The 22417-nt window shown below is 44.3% G+C and overlaps 1 protein-coding gene across 2 annotated transcripts in view; it reads left to right on the plus strand.

The window, feature by feature from the left end:
- The first annotated feature begins 10703 nt into the window (after positions 1–10703).
- Positions 10704–22417, plus strand: part of MYOCD (myocardin) — a 230901-nt gene continuing 219187 nt past the window's right edge. Inside the window, exons 1-2 of one of the 2 annotated variants that reach the window (XM_081183821.1) lie at positions 11551–11565; positions 12643–12880. Coding sequence is in view for 1 of the 2 variants with exons in the window: in XM_081183819.1 (XP_081039945.1) it covers positions 11563–11565 (3 nt within the window). In the remaining variant the exon portion in view is untranslated. Of the gene's footprint in view, positions 11566–12642; positions 12881–22417 lie in introns of both variants that reach the window. The other variant, XM_081183819.1, reaches the window with a different exon arrangement.

Below are 22417 nucleotides of genomic sequence, written 5' to 3' on the forward strand. Positions count from 1 at the left end.
GCAACCAGAAAGGTGACACAACACTTGCTTGGTACAAATCATAGCTTAGAAACAAAATCTGATGTTTGTGCTAGCAGAATCTTGACACTGGAAGAATCATATGTAGCATGCAGGATTTGCCTTGCCCTGCTGCAAAGTTTACAGGGGCCACAAGTTTTTCCCAGCAAGATTTTGATAGAAATCAGATGAGAAGACAGTCCAGCTCCACTTGGAACATGCTGTACAACTCACAGGATGTATACCATCCCCTAGAGAAGACTTCCTACACTCCCAGGAAGAATGGCTTCCTTGGGAGTGTGTCTGCCTTCCGCTTGCATGTCTCTGAGGGGGAGAAGCCCCAACCAGGGGGCAAAAGACTTTGGAGCTGGCTTTCTCTGCTCACAGCAGCATCGGTCGCTCTGTCCCACTTTTGCCATGTTGACCAAAGCAAGCATTTGCTTCATTCTAGTGCTGGCAGGGAGCCTTGCATTCCCCAGTCTGAATCCCAACCAAGTCAGGGACGGCAAATCTAGAAATAGACATTTTTGTTTGCAAAGAAATATGCGAATCTCAAAATAACCTCCCAAAACTGGATGGAGAGACTGCGTTTGGATTCAGGGACATCACCCTTCCAAGTCCGCAGAACAAACGAGATCAATCCCACCCACCCTCCTTTCTCGACCCTGACACTGTCGCTCACAGCGACAAGTGAGATTCCAGACAATTCCTCACGTAGGGCTCACCATGGGAAAGATTCATGTCTCCAGTTACGCAGGGCTCTGAGAACACGCCCTGCTGCTTTTGCCAACGGGGAATCGAGAAATGAGTGGATTTGAACGCAGCATGATGCATGGGTGGAAAAGGGCAAGGCACATCTTGGCGTGTTGGGCTGACTGGGTGCAAAGCCAGAACAATGTGGGTCAGATAAACTCTCTGGGGCTGTGCTTAGCATAATCTCTGGTATGCAGACGTCCATCATAAGGGGAAAGCAGTGCGCTGATCTCACAAATGGCTTTTTCTGTCATTAGATTTCACAGGACAGGTTTCCCATATGGCAATTACAACTATTACCTGATAGCTGTGGTGTGCTGATACTGCTATCACAGGCATGGCTCTCTTATCATGCCAGAGAGGTGAGACAAGCCAGGAATTTGAAAATTGCTGAACTGAGAGGGGGGTGGGAAACTGGGACTATCCCTGATAATCAGGATACCAGGAAATGGAGCCAGGAACCCATCAGAGTTGGGTGTCATAAAACTATCCACCCTTCCCAGCATTTCCTTCTTTCCTCTGTGCCCCCCCCTTCATAGAAAGGGCAGGATACACACATACAGAGAGAGCAGCAGCTTCTTAGGAGAAATTGCCATTATCTAGTTGCTGTTATGAGACTTTTATTCTATGTCCAAAGTCTCTATTGGAATATTTAATGGATTCCACATTTTTCTGCAGACTGCTGAACATAAGGGAGCCACATAAGCTGAGTGTGCATCCGTGGAATAGAGGAGATTGACTGCTATGCAAAAGTTCTCTTCCAGACAATTGGTTCTGTCTCCTTATCCTTGGAAGGGCTGTAGCTCATGGCACTGCATCTGTTTTGCATGCAGAAAGTCCTAGATTCAATACACAGCATTGCTGAAATCCTATAACTTTTCATTCCACAATTGTTCCAGGGCTGGTGGTAGTTTGTCCCACTTTTCTTGCACTATAGCACAAGTGTCCTTCCAGGCAGCAATAATGCAGCAGCATTAGGGAAGCATCACAGAACAGCTAATACAGTGGAATGATGTGTGGACAGTCCAGTATAAATCCATCAGTAAACAACATGTTGCAGAATACACTTGCAGAAACCAAACACACACCAATCGCCGGGGGGGGGGGGTAAGTAGAGCATTACTTCTAGGCAGGATTGTCTCTCAACAGCTCTCTTTTTATAAACCCAGCACTGCCTCTGAGTGTAATAAGAGGGATGTGACCATCAATTTCAATCTATTAACCACCAAGTACAATTTATTAGTGCTTCTTCCCGGTTAGTGCATTAATACAGCCTGCAGAAACCTTACACGGGGAATGACCGCTCCCCGCTTAAAATGGGGGGCGCCCTTTGCGTGGACGCGTGCAGCCCCTAGATCTGGAGCGGCTCCAACAGCATAGGCTTGGCTTTGCCTTCCCTCAGGTGGGATACCTGGAGGTCTCCGCCTACCTCAGTCAGTTGTCCAATCCCACCTGGGGGAAGCGTTGCCAAGGAGACCAGGCCAGGTAGGGGAGGGATTACCTGCCCACACAATAGAGGGAGGATCTTACCTAGGAATCCTCACTTGGCTCCAGAGCTTCTCCCACCCTACCCACCCTCAGTTAATGTCTTATTTTGCAGGTTAACTTTTCTTCACAGGTTTTGCAGGTTAACTTTTCTTCACAGGTATGCGGGCGCTGCTACGTTAAGGTCGCTGTTGAAGGGCCAGAAAGGAATTTCCCTGCATTGGCAGGTTTCGCCTTTCCCGTAGCAAAACATCACAACTTTGGCGGTATCAGGCCTTGGGCGGAATCCTTTTGTCCATCTTCCTCTTGCGGCGGCGATACCAGGGTTCCCCGTTAAAGGGGTTTTCTGAAGGGAGGCTTTGGCCGTACACCGAAAGGTCGTCATTGCTCTCTCCTGTGGCGGCGTCGTTACAGGGGCGGCCATCTCTGCTTGAACATATGTTCTCCAGAGCTGGCCCATCCCCCCCCACACACACTGGATAACCCTGATGCTCCCTAGGTCCCCGGCTGGGGACCGGGGAGGGAGAACGCCCAATGCCTGAGCCAAGGTTTACCCACATTTGAAATTTAATAAAGTTGTGGCCAATTTAATCCGATAGCACGTTGTCTTGAGTCGTTATTCCACATGACAGGGGGACCGTGCAGGATCTGGGGACTCCGCCTGTCCACGCAATGCATCAGTTTTATACCAGTTTAGCTCTCCTGATTTCCCCCAAGGAATCCTGAGAGCTGTAGATGGGGGCAGTATTCAGAAAACTGTATAAGATCCCTTGGCCTTCTCCCTCACAGAACTACAACTCCCAGAGTTATCAGGGAAGAAGGGTCAGCAGTTAAACCAGCTGAAGACTGCAGGTTAATTCTCTGTCTCAATCCTGATCTTCCCACTCTTTCTCTCTATGTTTAGCTTGCCTGGATGGTTGAAGCTTCCTCAAGGTGGCAGCATATACTATCTGTTGGTTTAAAACTGTTCTCATCTGACAGCTCTGATACTCTTCAGCTTCTCTTGGCCTAGCCGCAATGCACCTGCACTGACAGTTCGGATCTGTGCACTGAGAAAGGGAGGGCGCAAAAGGGCAGTGATTGCTACACAGGGAGGGGACCACGCCGCAGGAGTTTTGTGAGAGACTCTTATGAAGGGGATCCCTGGACTGTAAATAGTTTTAAAGAGAAAGGATTCCTTAAGCATTGGGTTTATTAAGCATTCTTGCGCTGAGATTCTGAGGGCCAATCCAAACATTCCTTGTGTTTATGGCAAGCCTGCTTGTTTTCAATCTGGGCTGAAATAGACTTGTGGTTGTGTTAGCTGTTCCTCTGGAGCGCTGTCCATAATTTTTGCCACCATTGCAAACTTTTTCTACGTGAGTTCAGCAGCAAACTTATGCTGTTTATCATGGCCACAAACTACCACTTAAGTAATGCTCAGGGAGATTGCACTGAAACTAAGCATTTAGCCACACACACACACACACACACACACACACACACACGCATAATCAAATAGTGCTTTCCAACTTCCAGCATGTTCAGGGCAAACGTCTGCAGTGGAGACTCTTCTGTATTCATCGGTTCATCACATGATCTAGAACCCTGCACAATCATGGTACAAGATCACATCAAGACCCTGCACAGCAAGAGGGCTGAGGGTTAAAGCCAAGCCCCCCAATAGCCCCTCAGTATTCACAACAATTCAAGACAGTATTGATGTTTCAGAAATGCAAGTCCAAAATATCCCTCTTAGGTGCACAAAAATCAGAGTTCTTTGGATCCTAGCTAAAACTTTCAGCAGTTTTCAAAAGAAAAAAAGAAACAAAAAGGCTGCTGTTTTGCCTTCATCATTTCTTACGGTTCAGTAGCAAAGCAGAGTCCAAATTTCTGGCTCTCTAATTGCCACCACCTGAGCATTTAACTCGTTTAAGCCACCAGATCCCATATCTTCCCCAAAAGCTAGTTATGTCTTAAGAAAGGTTTGCATAGGTCTTCGTCATTCCTAAGGTTTAAAACACACCACTATTACCCAGGAACGGCTCCTATGAAATAAATAAGATTATGCAGTGGTTAGGGGCAAAATCAATGCTGGAAGCTGTGACTTACTCTGCTGATTTCCAACTGAGCAGGGGAATGCTTTCCTGGTATGTGGAGAAAACTTCTGCCTCCTCAACACCTCTGTGCTGGGCTGCTGTTATTGATGCAGGGTCAAGGCCAGCAAGCAAGGTGGCCGCCTAATAGGTGATCATGATGGGCATTGCTGTTTCCCTCTCCAGAGTGCTGTCTTGTAAGTGAAGCTACAACAGCAAAAGGATAGGTATTTGCTGGTGACCCAGGTTCATTTTGGATAGCAAGGGGTCCTCCCCATGGGTGTTCTCTGTGCATGAGGATATAAGAAGTCCTGTATCCTATATATCTTCCAGTGGATGATGGGCACCATCCCGATGGAACAACACTACTCAGCTAGACCCCATTTCTCCTTCTCTACTCCTTGTTTAATAAGCATGCTAGTTCTGTTGGCTTCTGGTCTGCTTCAGTATGCAGTCCTGGTACAAATGCAAAATTTAAATCAGGTATAATGTAAAAAAGGGGGTGGTTAAACTGTGGCCCTCCAAAGGCTCTTGGACTCCAACTTAGGGTTGCCACATTTCAAGAAGTAAAAATCCAGACACAGAAATTTCTGCCAATATTTTTTTTTTTAACCCTCTGGAGATATGCCCCATTCAATTCCTTTCCCTTAGAAGATGAATTATGAAGGCTTCATGTTCTTGGGAATAGCAGACACCACCCTGTCTGCATCTAATACAGCATTTACTAATTTGGGAATCCCACCCTTTCTCTCCCTCTCCCCTATGTTTTTGCAAAAGAAATTTAGATTTTACAAATAGCATTCTAGGATTCAAAGCTATTCATAAAGCTGACTGTTGCCTTTCCCTCTTCTACATAGCTCAGTCAGTAGAGCACGAGACGTTCATCTAAGGTCCATGGGTTCAAGGCCCACATTGGGCAAAAGATTCCTGCATTGCAGGGGGTTGGACTAGATGACCCTCACGGTCCTTTCCAACTCTATGATTCTTCCCAGCTCTACAGCAGCTCCCTAAAACACCGCCTATGAGCTTCCACACAGCAACTGCATCCCCAAATCTAATTTAATTGGATACAGACTGTTTCCACAAGGATCTCTCAATAATGTGAGTTGTAGGAACAGCAACTGAAGAACCCTGGTGTCCATGGCACAGGGCTAGGAAAACATGTGTGGTCTGACCATCTGTTTTGGGGGATGCACCTCTGAAATCTTCCTACTGGACCCTCCATTCTGGTTCTATGTGATACACTGAAGCATAGGAACCTGCTGCATGCCACTGGTACACCTAACTCAACATTGCCAGTTGCACTTCAGCGGCCCCTTCCAACCCTACCTGGAGATTTTGGGAACTGAATTTGGGACTTTCTGCATACGGAGTAGGTTCTCTATCACCAAGCCTCATGGAGCATGGTTGAAGAAGCTGAGTATGTTTAACTGAGAGGAGATATGATAGCCATCTTCAAATATCTCAAAGGCTTTCACACGGAGCAAGCTTGTTTTCTCCTGCTTTGGAAGCAGTGGTGGAGCTTCATGCTCCGGCACCGGGGGGGGGGGCAGAGAGCAGGCGGGGGCAGGGCTGGCACACGTCCTGTGGGCGTGGCGCGTGTCCTGGGAGTGTGGTGCGCTGCCTGCAGGGATGTGGCACCCAGCATGGGCGGGGGGGGCAGCCACGATGGCACCCCACCGGGATCACGCTGCCGGGGGCGGTGCGCTCCCCCCGCACTCCTCTTCATCCGCCAGTGTCTGGAAGGTAGGACTTGAACCAGTGGCTTCAAGCTACAAGAAAGGAAATTCCAGCTAAACATCAGGAAGAACTTTCTGACAGAAAGAAATATCCGTCAGTGGAACAGACTCCCTTAGGAGGTTGTGGACTCTCCTTTCCTTGGAGGTTTTTAAGCAAGAGGTTGAATGGCCATCTGTCATGGATGCTTTAGTTGAGATTCCTGCATTGCAAGGGGTTGAACTAGATGGCACTAGGGGTCCCTTCCGACTCTACAATCCTATGATTCTATGAGCTACTTGTCCCTCAAACAAAACACCCTTCCTTTTCTGCTCTTTGGCAATTTGTACAAGTTGCTCTTATCCCAAACACAGAGCTTTCCAGTCACTACTCTATTTACTGTAATTTTAGCTCAGACACAACCAAAGACTCCCACCCTGTCTGGAAGCCTCTGTGAAGGGAAAAAAATAAAATAAAATAAAACAAGACTAAACTATTTTAGTCTGCTTTTCCCTTTTCCTCAGACTTGGGTGTTTTCCCAAGTGGCTAACTCTCTGGAGCCATGAGAAGGGTGAACCTGTCTTCTTGTATGCTACAGACTCAAACATGGCAGATATGTTAACTTTCAAGTGGGCAAACATCCCTATGATAAGCTAGCTTGGCATTACAACTGATTGCTCAAAGACAGGGGGGTGCTATCTTTTTTATTATTTTTAATATGGTGACAGTATGGCCTGCTGGAAATGCCTGCTGGAATATACCATCTCTCTGCCTTATTCTACAGGGCAGCCTTTGGACTTGTGGCATCTACTCTGCTTTTCATTAGAACCCTAAAGTCTTCCCACCAGAGCCAAGTACAACATAGCAGCTCAAGGACAGATGCATATACTGTATACCCATAGCCTGGCAGGGTTGCCATATTTTGAAAAGCAAAAATGATTTTGAAGAGCTGATTTCCACTTTTAACTATGGATCACTATGATTACTCTGCCTATGAAAAAGAGGACGTGTCCTGGAAAAAGAGGACATATGGCAACCCTAAAGCAGGGTGCCTCTGACCACATGCTCAGCCCAGGAATTTGTTTTCAGTACCAGAACTGAGATGCAAGCTTATTGCTTAGGATTTTTTTTTTTTTGGGGGGGGGGACATATTAATTGGTATAGGATGAAACAGAAAGTTTCTTTTCAGGCATCTGTAAAGCTGCATCCTGGAACAGGAAGTCACTACTTATCTAAAATAGCTGGCGTTCCTGGAACTGAAATGCACCCAGGGAAGAAATGGCTGGTTTGGTTGTCTGAGTGGTTTGTTTATACGTAACCTTTTAAACATAACGCATTACTGAATGGTTTAATCAAGGAAACCTGAGCAATATTTTGGGAAGGTAGGGGTGCTAATTACTCTGCTTTTTAAAGACACCCCCCCCAAAGTAGCAAAGGTATAATGCTAATATTATAAAAGTTGCACACACACACTGCCGAGTGGTGGCAAATTGGGTCCTCCCTTAAAGAGGGCATGTATTGCGGTGAGACCTGGAAAACTGACACCCTGTATTGTGGGTGGGTACGTTTGGATAGCCGCAATACCCAGTTGGCATGTCCCTCTAACATGGGTGCAACCTGGCCAATGGGATGCAGCCCAAATGGTTCAAGGGACCTATTTATGCCCATGCATGTGACCCAGGGCTTCCTCTTTTGGCGTGTGCATTCAGAACACCCACCCACCTCTCCCTACTTTTAGGGCTTTGCGCTTGACCTTGCTATGCCGTCATTTGTTGTCTGCTGTTGGGACAGGGGCACAGCAGGAATCTTCCCCATTTGGCTGATTGGCTGTGCCATTTGGGTTTTACCTGCAGCGTAGCAAATCGTCACAACTTGTAAGGTTGCGGATAGGCTCTGGTTCAGGTGATAGGAATGGGAGAACGCTCTCGCCATCCCTATGTGAAGGGTATTCCATTAAAGGAATCCAGGGACTCGATGGTTTGGTCAACCCCTGAGAGGGGGTTGTGCCCGTGCCTGAGTCCAGGGGGATATTTGGGTGGTGGAGTTAGCCCATTCCCAGCTTTCCGCTTGCCCAGGTATTCACCCTTGGCTGACCTATGCTGGAACCCTGGGTCAGCGCTACCTGCATGGCAGGGAGCTAGTCGAACCAGAGCCTATGCAACCAGTCACTTTCTGTAATCAATAAAGTTGTGGCCTAAATTCTGCCAAAAACCAAAACCAAAATTTGAGTCGTGTGAATTTATTTAGAAGGGAGGTTTCTGGGTCTGAACACGCAAATAACATCCGTGGCATTTTGGAAAGTAATGTAAGCAAGAAGGAAGATCTTTGCTTCAAGGATAAATTTGACAAGGATGGAAGGAATAGGATGATGTAACATGATATGAATGCGAGAGAATGCAGGCACGTTATACTTGGGTTGTAATCATATACTGTACACAATTACTGTAGAACTTGTTGAGGCTTACTTACTACATATGTGTGCTAATAGAGGGAGATTCATTTCCTAATAAATGTGTACATTTTGCCAAACAAGACAAGCTGAGGTTTGTCTGCCTAGATATGTACAGTGGTACCTCGCAAGACGAATGCCTCGCAAGACAAAAAACTCGCTAGACGAAAGGTTTTTCCGTTTTCGATTTGCCTCGCAAGACGAAATTTCCCTATGGGCTTGCTTCGCAAGACGAAAACGTCTCGCGGCTTTGTTTCCTTTGTCTAAAAACAAAGACATGTTTTGTTTATAAAGTTAATTTATTTTCCCTTCAATTTTTGAACTGCTCTTTACAGTATGTGTGACTTTAAAGAGCAGTTAATAAACTGTTGTTGTACCAAATTTGGCTTTGTTTCGACTTTTTTTGACCATAGGAACGCATTAATTGATTTTCAATGCATTCCTATGGGATTTCGTGCTTCGCAAGACGAAAAATTCGCTAGACGACAAAAATTGCGGAACGAATTAATTTCGTCTTGCGGGGCACCACTGTACTATACTGGAACTGGCTTAAAAAGAAAATTTAAAAACCTGGTAAAAATTTTGTTGAGCTTTCTTTTTGTTTAATAAAAGAGAAACAATAAAGATAAAGCTGAGTATGTGAGTCACTTGTCTCTTGCTACCAGAGGAGATGAAGGTTGCAGCTTGTTCCTCTTCATGCAGCCTAAAGAAAGACTGCTTTCCTACTAAGATATTTGCAGATTAAAAGGCAAAAGGATCAGTTTTTGGAATACTCCACTGATGTTGCAAACCCCCTTGTTAATAGACATGTCTTGGTTTGTTACCTCATTTTAATTAATCATAAAACAACGACAGCTGCCAAATATGGAGTCTGGACCCAGGCCTGCAACTGAGTTGAAACCCTTAAAATATACTATTTATGGTACTTGAGGTTTAAAGCTTCAATTTCTTGTATAAACCTTGCCTTTCCTAAGAATTATGCCATGTGTGTATAAGCAGATTTATCTTGACTTCCAGAGGTGCTCCAGCCCTCCTACAAGCAGAATTCACATTTGTATATGTTTTGAAAAAGCAATGAGGTGGCTATGTTGCTTTTTCATACAAATGGTCCTTTGCTGTCATACTGAGAAAAACAGGTTTCCTAATAATGTATATAAGGCAGGGCTTGCTTCTGACTGTATATGCCCCACATAGCTGTATTGGCCTTTTCTTATTTATAGAGCTGGTGTGGCAAAAGGCCATAGGAAAAGTAGATTCCTCATGAGGTGCTGACAATGAGACCATGTCCTCCACCATAATGTCCATCTGTCCATTTAATAGCTGGTGCAGCATAGATATATAGAGGCATTTCTTCTACACATGCATGCATGCACACGGAAGCTTATACCAAGAACAAACTTAGTTGGTCTCTAAGGTGCTACTGGACAATTATTATATATATTTTTTTCTGACTGCATCAGACCAACACGGCTACCTACCTGAATGGATAACTACAGTTAGCAAAGATGATTGTGCAAATATAAAGCTAACCAGTTAGCTCAGAAAAAGGGAGTGGGAATCCTCACATGAAAGGAGAGGAGGAATGGAGGGTTGATGAGGACGGTACACTCCCATTTGGCTACACTATGTGTGCAGGTGGACTATGTTTCAGGAATAGGTCTTTCTGCTGATCGTAGGCCAGAAGAAGGCTGAACAATTGCTGCAGGAAGGAAAGGCAAGCATGTCTTAATGTGTACAGCCAGGGCCTTTATTTCAGCTGGAACTCCCCAGAACTCAGTTCCAGCTCCTCTCAGGTGGGCACTATTGCCATTATAAGAGAACAAGGTGGGCATTCATAGTGAGCTCCAGCACCTCTTTTCTAGAAAAATAGCATTTTGTACAGACTGTGTGTAGCAGGCTGAGGCCACATGCAAATTTTAAAATATCAGATAATCACAATATTTGCTACAGTCTAGGATTTCTCAAACTCTCTAGCTGCGGAGCCCTCTTGAGAGGGGTGAAGCTTATTGAGGCCTACCTTTTACAAAATGGCAGCATCTAGAGGTTTGCCACAGAAATTATTTGCCACAGAAATCTCCTTGTGGCCACACATTCTGTAGTTCAAGTTTCTTTAAGTTCCCAACTTTAAGCATATTTTGCTAATCCAGAGGTTTTTTCAAAAAAATTAAATAAAAAATCGCATTACACACACCTCAAAGAGTGTGTGTGTGTGTGTGTGTGTGTGTGTGTGTGTGTGTGTGTGTGTGTGTATGTCTGGTCATTTCTTCTTCCTTTCTTCTTTCATATTTAGTTTGTATCCTATTCCTCCTTCTTTAACTTTCACCTTTTAATTCCTTTCCCCTGTCCCCTTTACATTAATTTTACTCCACTTCAGCAGCTTCTTTCTCAATTCTAGTTTACTGTTGTTTAAATATTCACATCAACTTATTTCCTTCAAATGCCAGCCCTTTCTCCTCAGGGAAGTCCCACCCTAGAACACCTTCTAAGCTCCACTTCTGTTCTTCCATCCCTATATGGGGGACACACACACACACACACACACACACACACACACACACACACACACACACCAGTTCTACAGATGAGGCTTCTTGGCCTGATAGGAGACTACTTGTGACAGGAGGAGGTTTGGGGTGTGTGTGAGAGAGAAAGAGCACCTGGGTGTGTGAAGCAGAGGAGTCAGAAGATACTGCAACACCAGGAAGGAAGCAAAAAAGAAAGGCCTTGCTCCACCTAACTTAGTCTAATGACAGTGCTACCTAGGGATTAATAAATCATAGCACAGTATTTTCCTCACGGGGCCATTTCGTGTTATGGGCCTAAACAAAGAATCTCTCTCTCACACACAAACACCCACTCACATGCTTCCAGCCTTTGAATGGGAGCAGAAGTGCCTGGGCCTCTTTGATTCATCACAGATTACATATTGAATCCACCCCCTACATTTCCCTGAGGCTCTTCTGAAAACTCTCATCTATTGATCCTGAAGTATCTCACTAGGCCCAGGGCTTTTTTTGAGCCGGAACTCAGTTCCGACGCCTCTCAGGTGGGCGCCATTGCCGTTATAAGAGAACGAGGGAGGCGTTCATGGTGAGTTCCGGCACCTCTTTTTCTAGAAACATAACACTAACGAGACCTTTCAGGAATATTTCAGCTAAAAGACAGTTTTGCAAACTCTAAGGATCCTTAGTTGTTTGTTGGGGCAGCTGGATTCTCTAACGAAATCAGTTGTGACTTTTTTTGACAGCTATGCAGCTGAGACACTGATAGTCACAGGAGCCCTGAGGGAGGAAAAAGTTGGCAACTCAAGTAGACAGGAGGGAGCCAAACAAGGTTTCCTTTCTGTGTCTCTAGCTGACCATGCCCCCGTTTCCCTATAGCCTACTTTCCCTGAGGCTTTTCACTCCTAACAACCTTCCACTAACAACTGTCTCTTTCGCCTCAGCCACCATGTCCTTTTGTGACATCACAGGCCGTTCTCAGCCGATGGCAACAGCTAGGGGAAACATCAGCATAACTTCCCCAGACTTGACAATTGTGGGGCACCTAAACATCAATTTAATCATTTATTACTTACTTCTCACCCAGGCAACACTTCATGAGTACTGATACCAGGCAAGGGAGCATAACATAATGTTCAGGTGTTTGATCTTCCATTATCTGTCTTTGATAGCATGCACACTACAGCTAGATGCATTTAGAAAGCCATTCTGTTCAGGAATATAAGCAGACTTGCTTAAGTGCAGCAGTTCTCTTCATGGCTTTCACAACTGTTCTTGAAAAAAACTAACCAATGTCAGACATCCTTCAAGGAAAAAAAAACCCAAGACAAGGAAAGGGATGACTACCACCCAACAGCACCCCCCAGGCACCACCACTGGCTTCAGCCTGCCAACTTCCGTTGGTTTAATCTATTCATGAATACCCACCAGTTTCCTTTCACATATCACATTGATGTACATACACATATTTGCCTCAACCATTCACCCTCCAAACCTCCCATTCTCACACACAAACATACACCAGCCAGCATCCATGAAGAATGCCAGTGGACACATTCACTCACCATTCATTCACATTTGTGCCTGGCTTCAGCCCACAAATATCCACCAACTTCTGAAGGCGAATTTCAACCAGCTTGCATCCGCAAATATCCATCTGCTTCAGACTTGCAGCATCTACCAGCTTCTGAAAATGAGCTCCAGTAGCTTTCGCCCAAGAACGTCTGCCAGCTTCTGCTAAGTCCATCACTAGACATCAGCTAACTTCCGACCTTGGATATCATCCACCTTGAAGCGCGATCCCACTCAGCAAATGAGCTTGCCTGACTGTCACACATAGCACCCTGCAGCTAGATGATCGCCCCTACCTACTAATTCACCTCCTCCAGGAGGAAGAAGACAAGGTAATGCTGACTGTTATAGCTGAGGTTGCCATGCGCTTTGTTGACATCACAGGTAGTCCATAGCCAATGGCAGCAGCTGGGGAGGCGTCATCATAAACACAGGCCTCACAGTTGTGGCTGCAATGATTTCTTTGTGTGTTTTATTATTTAAATGGTTTGTAGGCCACCGTTCATCTGTACTGATGGGGGCCTAACTGGCGAAATGAGAGGGAAAGGAGAAAAAGAACAAGAGATGGGGAGCTGCTTCCCAGCTTGCTATCCATCTCTCTTACAAATTTTTAATGGAAATAAGTTATTGCAGAACTTCTCTGGAAATTTCACAAATTTGACTAAATGTGTTTGTATACAGCTCCCTCTTTTTAAAAAGTCAGCATATCATTCAGATAACTGTATAGCTGCCATGGCTTTTAGTCTGCTTTTAGCTGGATTGCCATGGGCTGGGATGGTTGTGTGAAAGCTGCCCACTTGACTTTCCCAGACCATTGCAAACCATTTGAAAACCTGTGGTTACAATGGCATATTACAATGTGATATTGGCACATCTTATAACAGGTGACTCTTGAAACCAGCTCAGTTCATGGCAGTGCAACTGAATCAGTACAGGCTGATAATAATAAAAAAACAACCCAGGCAGGATTTACAGGCTCAGCCATTTGGCTCCTGAGCATGTGACTTTTGCAAACTCAAAAGAAACTTCAATATCTACAGGGGTGGGCTCCATTTCAACAATTGTTGGAAGATTTATTCCTTTTGCATAAATTTTAGAGTTGTTTGTTGCAGCTTGAAGAGTTTTCTTTTTTGCCAGCCTCAGCCTATTACCTGCACCCCTTTTACGCTTGGAAATGTTCCTCATGCTGAGAAGGTAATGGGTGGAGCTGTGGTTAAATGCAAGGAGTCAACCTCTTCTCCAACAGCTGGTTTCTTTACATGACAAGCTGGCATGCTGTTCAATGAGAGCTTATCTGTCTCTCATTGGCGGAGTCTTTTGCCAGGCTATCCAATTGCAACCCTTTTCTTCCTTCTTTCTCAGAAGTGGTGCTGCTCCTTGTGCTGTGCAAAGAGGAGATATGTACATACTGTACATAAATCCTGGAGGTAACAAAGACAGATCAATGAGCTTAGGAAACCTTATACATGTATACAGGCAGCACTTTGCTCTGTTTCAGCCACTTCTATGCTTTAACATATAGGGTGCTCTTTTCCTTAGAAAACTTTGGGTCCAACCTAGCAAGAACTGTTTATTAAAAAGGCACATAAAACGGTTGTCTGGTTAATTGCAGGCAGATAGATCAAAGAAAGCTCTACGAATTTCAAGATTCTGGAACTGGTTCTGCAGTTGGCACTTTCTTTAGTAGGAGTTAGTAATGTGTATTATTCCAAAATGAACATTATTCTCAACTGGCTGAAGTGCTGAGGGAACAAAAAGGGCAGGAAGGGAACGGAACACAGTAAGTTAGCCCAGTAGACACTGACTCTGCAAGGGCTTGATGCTAGCTTTCTTCACACAACATTAAAAGAGTTCAGGCAATTTTCAGCTAGCCATTTTGTCTGGGAACAGTCAGAATCTTGCTGGTGCAACACTGTAAGTTTATTCTGCCTTGGTACAAACTTACATGTGGTAACTTAAACACATTTTTTATTCTTCTCAAAGTTTAATTTTAAAACACAGCTGCTCTTGAACCTATGAAGAACACCAAGGTATTAATTCTTATTATACTGTGCCAGGTTCTTATTGGTTGCTTGCCTAGTTTTCCAAGTCTTGAGATAAGTTGACTCTTTGCCTGTTCTTAACTATTAACTGTCCTCCAAGCATCCATCTGACCTGCTTTTGGCCTACACATCAGAGCATTTTACTGTTTCTTTGTAGCAAACTGAATTTCTCAGATCCACTTAGGGTTACTGGTGTTCAAGGATGCAACAAAAGCTAGAAAAACTGGGAAAAATGCATTTGTACATGTTTTCCAAAATTATAGATGCCCCCTCTGAGCAAATGAAAGCTGTTTACTAACTTTATTATGGAAATATTCTGTTTTTCAGTACCCTATTTCAGCTTTGCATAACTTGGCTCATTGCTGAGAGAGTAGGTACATTTGAAATGTGCCTCTCTGGACCTTCTTTAATTAACAGCTGTCAGAGAAGGGGTCCCTTTTCATTTGTCTCACTTGTTTTGAACAGTGCGATTCTAGAGTTGCCCCCCCCCCCAATGTAATTCTAGACATTCAGCAGGTTCTGCATTTTGTCACTAGCAAAGAGAGCAGGGGAGGCTCCCACAGTATCTTCCACAAATTTGGGCAGGAATTCCAGACGGATGTTTGCTCCAATTTTTAAGTAGTACTCCAAACTCTGAGCTACATTTCCAAATATTTCTGTTCCTTCATTATTCCCTTTGTGCTCTAAACTTATGTGTATCATGGAGTTGCATTTGCAGCTGTCTTGATTTACACATTTATAATTAAGTTTTCTGCCTGGAACTCTTTCACAGTACTACCTTTGAGGGCTTTGCTTGCTGATAAAATGTTTTCTAAGTGCTAGATGAGCAGGAACAGTTCCTGGTCCCTAATTGTGAGCACACCTTTACATGAACGAAATGAAATCAAACTTTTCTAGTTTGTTGGACCGTATCTACCAAAATCATACCAAATTATTTGCTCAGTAATTTACGGTAAAGTGATATGGCCAGTATATGACCATCCAAATTTCTGGAGCTAAATGACTTAGGTCACTGTCTACAAGTGGGCATGGTTAAAATGACAATCTTGCATCAAACTAAATTAAATTTGAAGCCATGCAGCTAAATCTCACAATCACCAGGGTACTAAGGGCACTTTCAGACTATTCAGACATTTTGCAATACGGATACTGATGGGGAAATGTGCTGCAAAGTGTGAATTTATTAATTACATTTTTATACTGCCATTCATCTGAGGATCACAGGGCAGTTTGCAATATAAAAACACAAAAATACATACCATAGTAACAAACAGAAACAATACTAACCACGCAGTTTAAGAAGCCATAGATTGATTAATTAGCCATGAAGGCCTGGGAGAAGATGAATGTTTTTGCCTAGTGCCTAAAGATATATAACGAAGGCACCAGGTGAGCCTCCATGGGGAGAGCATTCTACAAGTGGGGAGCCACTGCAGAACAGGCCTATCTTCAGAGGCAACCCTATGTATAACACATTGTAGTAATCTAACCTAGAGGTTACCAGAACATAAATGACTGGTGTTAGGCTATCCCTGCCCAGTTGGGGGTGCAGCTGAACCACCAACCAAAGCTGATGGAAAGCACTCTGCGACACTGAAGCCACCTGAGCCTTAAGCGACAGCAGTGGAACCAGAAGTACCCTCCAGCTATGTACCTTCTCCTTCAGAGGGAGTGTGAATTCTTTCGTTGAGATTCCTGCATTGCAGGGGGTTGGACTATGATTCTATAAGAGCAGGAAACTTTATATCCACCTAGTCAGGGAACCAACCACTAACAGTGTCTCAGTCTTATCTGTATTGAGCTTCAGTATATTGGCTCTTATCCCAGGCCATTACTGAGACAAGACAATGGGTCCAGCACATCCACTGTCACATCCGCAGATGTAGAGAAGTAGAGCTGTGTGTCACCAGCATATTGCTGACAACGTAATCCAATACTCTGGATGACCCCACTCAGCAGTTTCATGTACATGTTAAACAGTATGGGAGAGAAAATTGAACCCTGAGGATTTCCATATTGAAGGCTCCGTGGGGCTGAACAGCAGTCCCCAAGCACCACCCTTTGGAAACGACCATCCAAATAGGATACTACACACCCCTAACTCAGATAGTCACCCCAAAAGGATACCATCATTGATAGTATTGAAAGCCACTGAGAGGTTGAGAATGAATAGGGACACATTTCCCTCTCCTGTTATATGTCATAGGGTGACCAAAGCAGTTTCTGTGCCAACAGGCCTAAACCCTGATTGAAATGGATATAGAAAATCAGTTTTTTCCAAGAGCCCCTGGATCTGGTCCACGACCACCTGCTCAAGAACTGTGCCCAAGATGGGGAGATTGGCAACTATCTGGTAATTAATTAGATTTTCCAAATCCAAGGAGGGTTTATTGAGCAGTGGTTTTATCACTGCCTCCTTCAAGCAGGCAGGGGCCACCCCCTCTCATAAGGAGACATTGACCGCCTTTCTAGCCCAGCCCACTGTCCCCTCCCTACTAGTTTTTATCAGCCAAGAGGGACAAGGGTCCAGAGTGCAAGTGGTCACCCTGACCGATCTAAGCACCTTGTCCACATTCTTGTACTTAACTGACATTCATCCAACTCAACATGATTAGACAGCACTCTTGTCACTTCTTGAGGTTCATCTGCTGTAACAGTGGAGTCAAGGTCATGGTAGATACAAGCAATCTTATCCTCAAAATGCTTTGCAAACAAGTCACAGTGAGTTACCGTCAGTTCTGTCACCTTCTCTGGGCCAGACTGTAAAAAACCCTGCACTACCTGGAAAAGCTCTGCCAGATGGCTCAATGAGGATGCAATGTTTGCCTTCTTTGCTGCCTTCACTGCCATTAGGTAGGCTTGATGCTGAGCCCTCATGAGTGTTTGGTTGCATTCAACTGGAGTTTTCCTCCACTCGCATCCAAGTCATGTCCCAGCTTGTTTCTTTTTTTTTTTAATGATATTTATTAAGAATTTTAGAGTTACAGAAAAACCAAAAAAGAAAAAGAAAAACTAGAAAAAAAGAAAAAAAGAACAAACCACAATCAAACAATACAACAACACAATCAAAAGACAAAAATAAGCCACAAACATTTAAAAACAAATACAATATTCTCCAATCCTTAACTGTCATTACCTTCTTTCTTTGACCTCCTCACTCCTCCCTTTTTTTGTATCCTAGTTATTAATTGTCACAGCAAATCCTTTCCATTTTTCATAATATTCTGTCATTACATTACTGTACCTTAATCTATTTTAACCTTATCTTACTATAGAAGACCCTAAAACTTAAAACTTAAATCTTATTTCATAACCCTAACATATTCTTACATAATTCTTTTAACATTTTTACTAAAGCCAAATAATTTCATTCCAGCATTTTTCTAACATTCATCAATTTTATAAAGCAGTCCTAATAAAAAAATTTTTTTTTCTTCCAATCTTCATCCAGTGTCTCTTCCTCCTGGTCCCGGGTTTTGTCAGTCCTTTCTATCCCATCAATCAAGCGCATTAACCTGGTAATCTTATATCCGAGGCCCTTAAGTCTCTTCCATGTCCCTTCCACGGCTCTTCTTCATATTTATACCTGTACTTTACTTTGTCTCCTGCTCCTTTCACTCGTGGGAACTCCAACTTGACAGTGTTTTTGACCCTTCTCAACAAATCAGTCCCTTTTCCATATTCCACACAAAGCCCCATATGGTATTTAAGAACATGTTTCAAAGTCCCTCCAGAATTAAGAGCCCCCACAACCCCAAACATCTCACGGCCCATTGCCAGACTTGAAAAGTCCAAACATCCCTGCATAGGGGGGTCTATACAACCCCCCATTTCCAAACCAAACCAAACTTTATCCTTCCAAATCTGGCTTTTTCCAAGTTCATTTGTCAAATCCAAAAACTCATGTTCCTGCTGGGCCACAACTCCCTCCATCTCTGGCGCCCAAGGTTCAGCAACATCCTCTTCCCTCATCTGGTCTGTCAGAACACACTCCTGATTAGATTCCTGGGTGGGCTCTATATAGTTTCCCACTACCTGTCCAAAGTTTCTGATCGCAGCAGTCATCAAGTCCGTCTTCTCATGTATCTGTTCCAATAGGGCACTTGTTTTGCAAAGAGCACACACCAGAGCCTCTGAATACATTGTTGGAAAATCCCATAGAGCCATCTGGAAACCCATTGGGTCCACCAGCCACCAGGGGCTGACCAGCCTAAGAGATTTCCATGCACGCATGTGCCTTGCTGTAGAGCAGTGGTGAAATTTTTACTCCATGATGATTCCATTGACACCATTCAGTACGTCCTGGTAGTTCCTCAGGAATCCACAGGGTGGAACTTAGTTTTAGGAGGCAAATGCTGTGTTCCCTACATTAGGGTGGGTGACCTTGTAGGTTTCAGTGCCCATTGGCTCTTACCCTTTGCTTCACTCCACTCACCTCACAGAGTGTTTGTTGTGGGGGAGGAAGGGAAAGGAGAATGTTAGCCGCTTTGAGACTCCTTCAGGTATTGATAAAGCGGGATATCAAATCCAAACTCTTCCTCCTCCTCCTCCTCCTCTTCTTCTTCTTCTTCTTCTTCTTTGGCCTCATAGCTCACTACTAGTTTAACAGAGTCAATTTCTATTTCCAAGTTATTCAGCTATCCCTTAGGTGTGTCCAGTGCTAGGTTTAGGGTGGAGCGGGCGGTGAGAATATCCATTTGAGGTTGCCAAATTTTGGGTTCACCCAGGGTACCATATCATGAAAGACTGCCAAAGTCTGCCCCTGGGTGTGCAACATCTTGCCTGCTCCTCTCCCCCCTTTTTTACTGAGCAGCACCCAGTCTACAATATGTCTATGTATCACACCTCACTCTGCCATCTCTTCTGGTGTGCTGCCTTAGCTGTTTTAGTACACATGTGGCATGATCCTAGGCATTTTTATCCAGAAGGAAGACCAATTTAGTTCAGTGGGGCTGACACACAAGTAAGTGTGCTTAGCTTTGCAGCCTTAGCGACAGGGTTAGTCCTGTGGCTCATGAACATCCTGCATGCAGGGAGGGTCTTTTGCTGTGGCTTTTGCTGTTATCTGAGCCCTGGGAAAGGAGACTCCTCCTCTTTCTCTTCCTTAACTCTTCCAGAGGCAAGCAAGCTGCTGTTTGGTGATTTGTCCAGAGTGCTGCTATAGGCTTTCTGCACAAGCACAGCAGAAAAGCCTTCCCCAGCCCTCTTTTGTGCTTAGGAACAGACTTTTCCCCTGTGCATGAAGGACTGTGGAGGAGATGCTAATTCAGACTCCGTAGTCTTGTTGCATGTAGCATGTGTGCTGTTCCCTGTGTGCAATAAACAGACTGAACCTTCCTATTCACTTGGTGACATAGCCAAGGGAGGGAAAAGCAGATCTGCTAGCCCCACTGTCATCTCCTGCCACAGGTAAGGAGTGTGTGTGAAGAAGACATCCTGGCATTCATTTTGCCTTCTTTCTGATTTGGATTGGAAGAAGTTAAGTTGTTCTCGGAAAAAGCAGCTCCCAGGGTTTGTCTTATTTCATCTGCACCAGCTCCTTTCACTCTGTTTCAAACCACTTCTTCCTGTGCTTCTATTTAAAAGCAAGCACCACTGTTCTTTACTAAATGTGGGTATACTCCTTGGAGAAACCAAGAAGTCACAGCTCCAAAAGATCTGCCGAAAAACTGTTGTCCAGCTGAAAACACTCCCAGGTAATTTATGCTTCCTTGTAGTTTGCTTTACTGTGCCACTCATTGTTTTCTCTCCCATGTTGTAATGCAATCGTAGACTCACATCATGCTTGGATCCTGTAGTTCTTCTGTGTCAATGAGAGCAGGAAATTTATATGAGGTGTATTGTTGCTTTTCCCCCTCCTGCAAAAGTCCCATGAGTTGATGTTTCAGGTACATTGAACACATCTGAACAAATACATTATATACTCACTTATAGAACATGCATTAGCTGTATATGGGGACATATTAGCATTCAGTATGTACACATCTTGAATATAACAGACACATGCAAAGTAAGATCTATATGGTGCTCACTTCGGCAGCACATATACAAAGTAAGATCTATATGGCCTACTCATGCACACTCATGTAGTGCATGGAATGCACACCTACTATCGTACATAATAGTATGTGCACATAACAGAAGAAAACATGCATGGGTATGCATAGTTTATGTTGCGCAGGCACACACACACAATTTGGGCTTGACCACATATATACGGGAAATAATTAAATGCCAGAAATGGCAGGAGAAAGCTGGGGAGTCCTTGCTAGCAAAAAGACCCTCCCTGGAGTATGAAGAGGATGTCAGTGAGCGCGGAAGAAGCACCAAAGAGACGAAAGGCGTAGCAGGGCCTCCAACCTCCTGCCATTCACAAAGTTTCCATTCTAGCTGTGGATATTATTGGAAAAAGTATTTGGGGTATGGATTGAAGAGAGCTGCAGAGAGGGGATTTAAAGGGCATCAATTTCAGTTACATGTGCGGGGCCCAGGAATATAACCCCTGCATAAGTGGGGGGACGCCCCCCCCCCCCCACACACAGTGTAGATACATACAGTACATAAATAACTACTAAAATATAGGATATGCTGACACTTTCTGAGGGCATTGAACACAAAATATGGAAGTATTTTTGTGAACCTGATATTAAAATATACACCTCAAACTTTCCAGTGATGACTTGGGATGTTTTTAATCAGTGAATTTTGATTTTTTCACATTTGTAAATGGCATTAAAGTTTACTATATAGTTTGGGAAGTGGTTTGTCTGTCTGCTTTTTTGTTTGTTCTCTATTTGGGCATCTCTTGCGCTATCATTGTCAAACTTGGCACAAGGGTTTCTGAGGTGCAAGCGGTGCTCTTCGTCAATATATGTAGAAGTCTCACCTTAGGCACTATGCATGATCAACATTGCTGAACGGCTAGCATACCTCTTTGATTTATCATGTTCTAAATTCAAGGAATGGATTTCATCTTCCATTGCTTGACTTTTGCCATCATGGCTATCAGCATATGCCCTAGCAAACCCCTTTTGTGACTCACAGAAGGAATAAACTGCTCCTTATACAACTCCCAAATCCACAGGGCTTGAGGGAATCATGTTGTTTTGTTATCATCTCAATTCATGTTTTGCCAAGGGCTTGTCAGAATAACCTTTTGCTATCCCTGGCTAAGAAGCAGCATATACAGAGATGAGGATGCTGTTAGCAGCTTGGGGAAGGAGGGTGGGCTAGTGGTGCAGGGTTAAGACTTTTGAAAGCACCGCTTCAGCATTAACTAAATATTTATATTTCGCAAACAGTTCAGTTGTGCACATAAGGAAATGTCAGGATGTGGAGTGGTGCCCCTGAGATCAGGGTCCAGCATTCAATGTGTCTGTTAGCTTCATCGTCTGCTCCTGCTTTCTTTCAGGGGGGCTTTTATGGTGTTGACAAGTGTTCATACTCTTCCCTACTTAAAGGAAAACTTACCTTTAAATCACTAAGCTCTCTGCTTTCCTTTCCTACAGCTATGGGGAAGGGCCATGTCCCAAAGGGGAAAGCACGCAGAAAACATCTGTAGTAGTAGTAGTAGTAGATAAAGGTAAAGGGACCCCTGACCATTAGGTCCAGTCGTGGCCGACTCTGGGGTTGCGGCGCTCATCTCGCTTTATTGGCCGAGGGAGCCGGTGTACAGCTGTACACCGGGTCATGTGGCCGGCATGACTAAGCCGCTTCTGGCGAACCAGAGCAGCACACGGAAACACTGTTTACCTTCCCACTGGAGCGGTACCTATTTATCTACTTGCACTTTGACGTGCTTTCGAACTGCTAGGTTGGCAGGAGCAG

This window comes from Podarcis bocagei (assembly GCF_964188305.1).
Source record: "Podarcis bocagei genome assembly, chromosome: 2".
In the NCBI taxonomy this organism is placed as follows: Eukaryota; Metazoa; Chordata; class Lepidosauria; order Squamata; family Lacertidae; genus Podarcis; species Podarcis bocagei.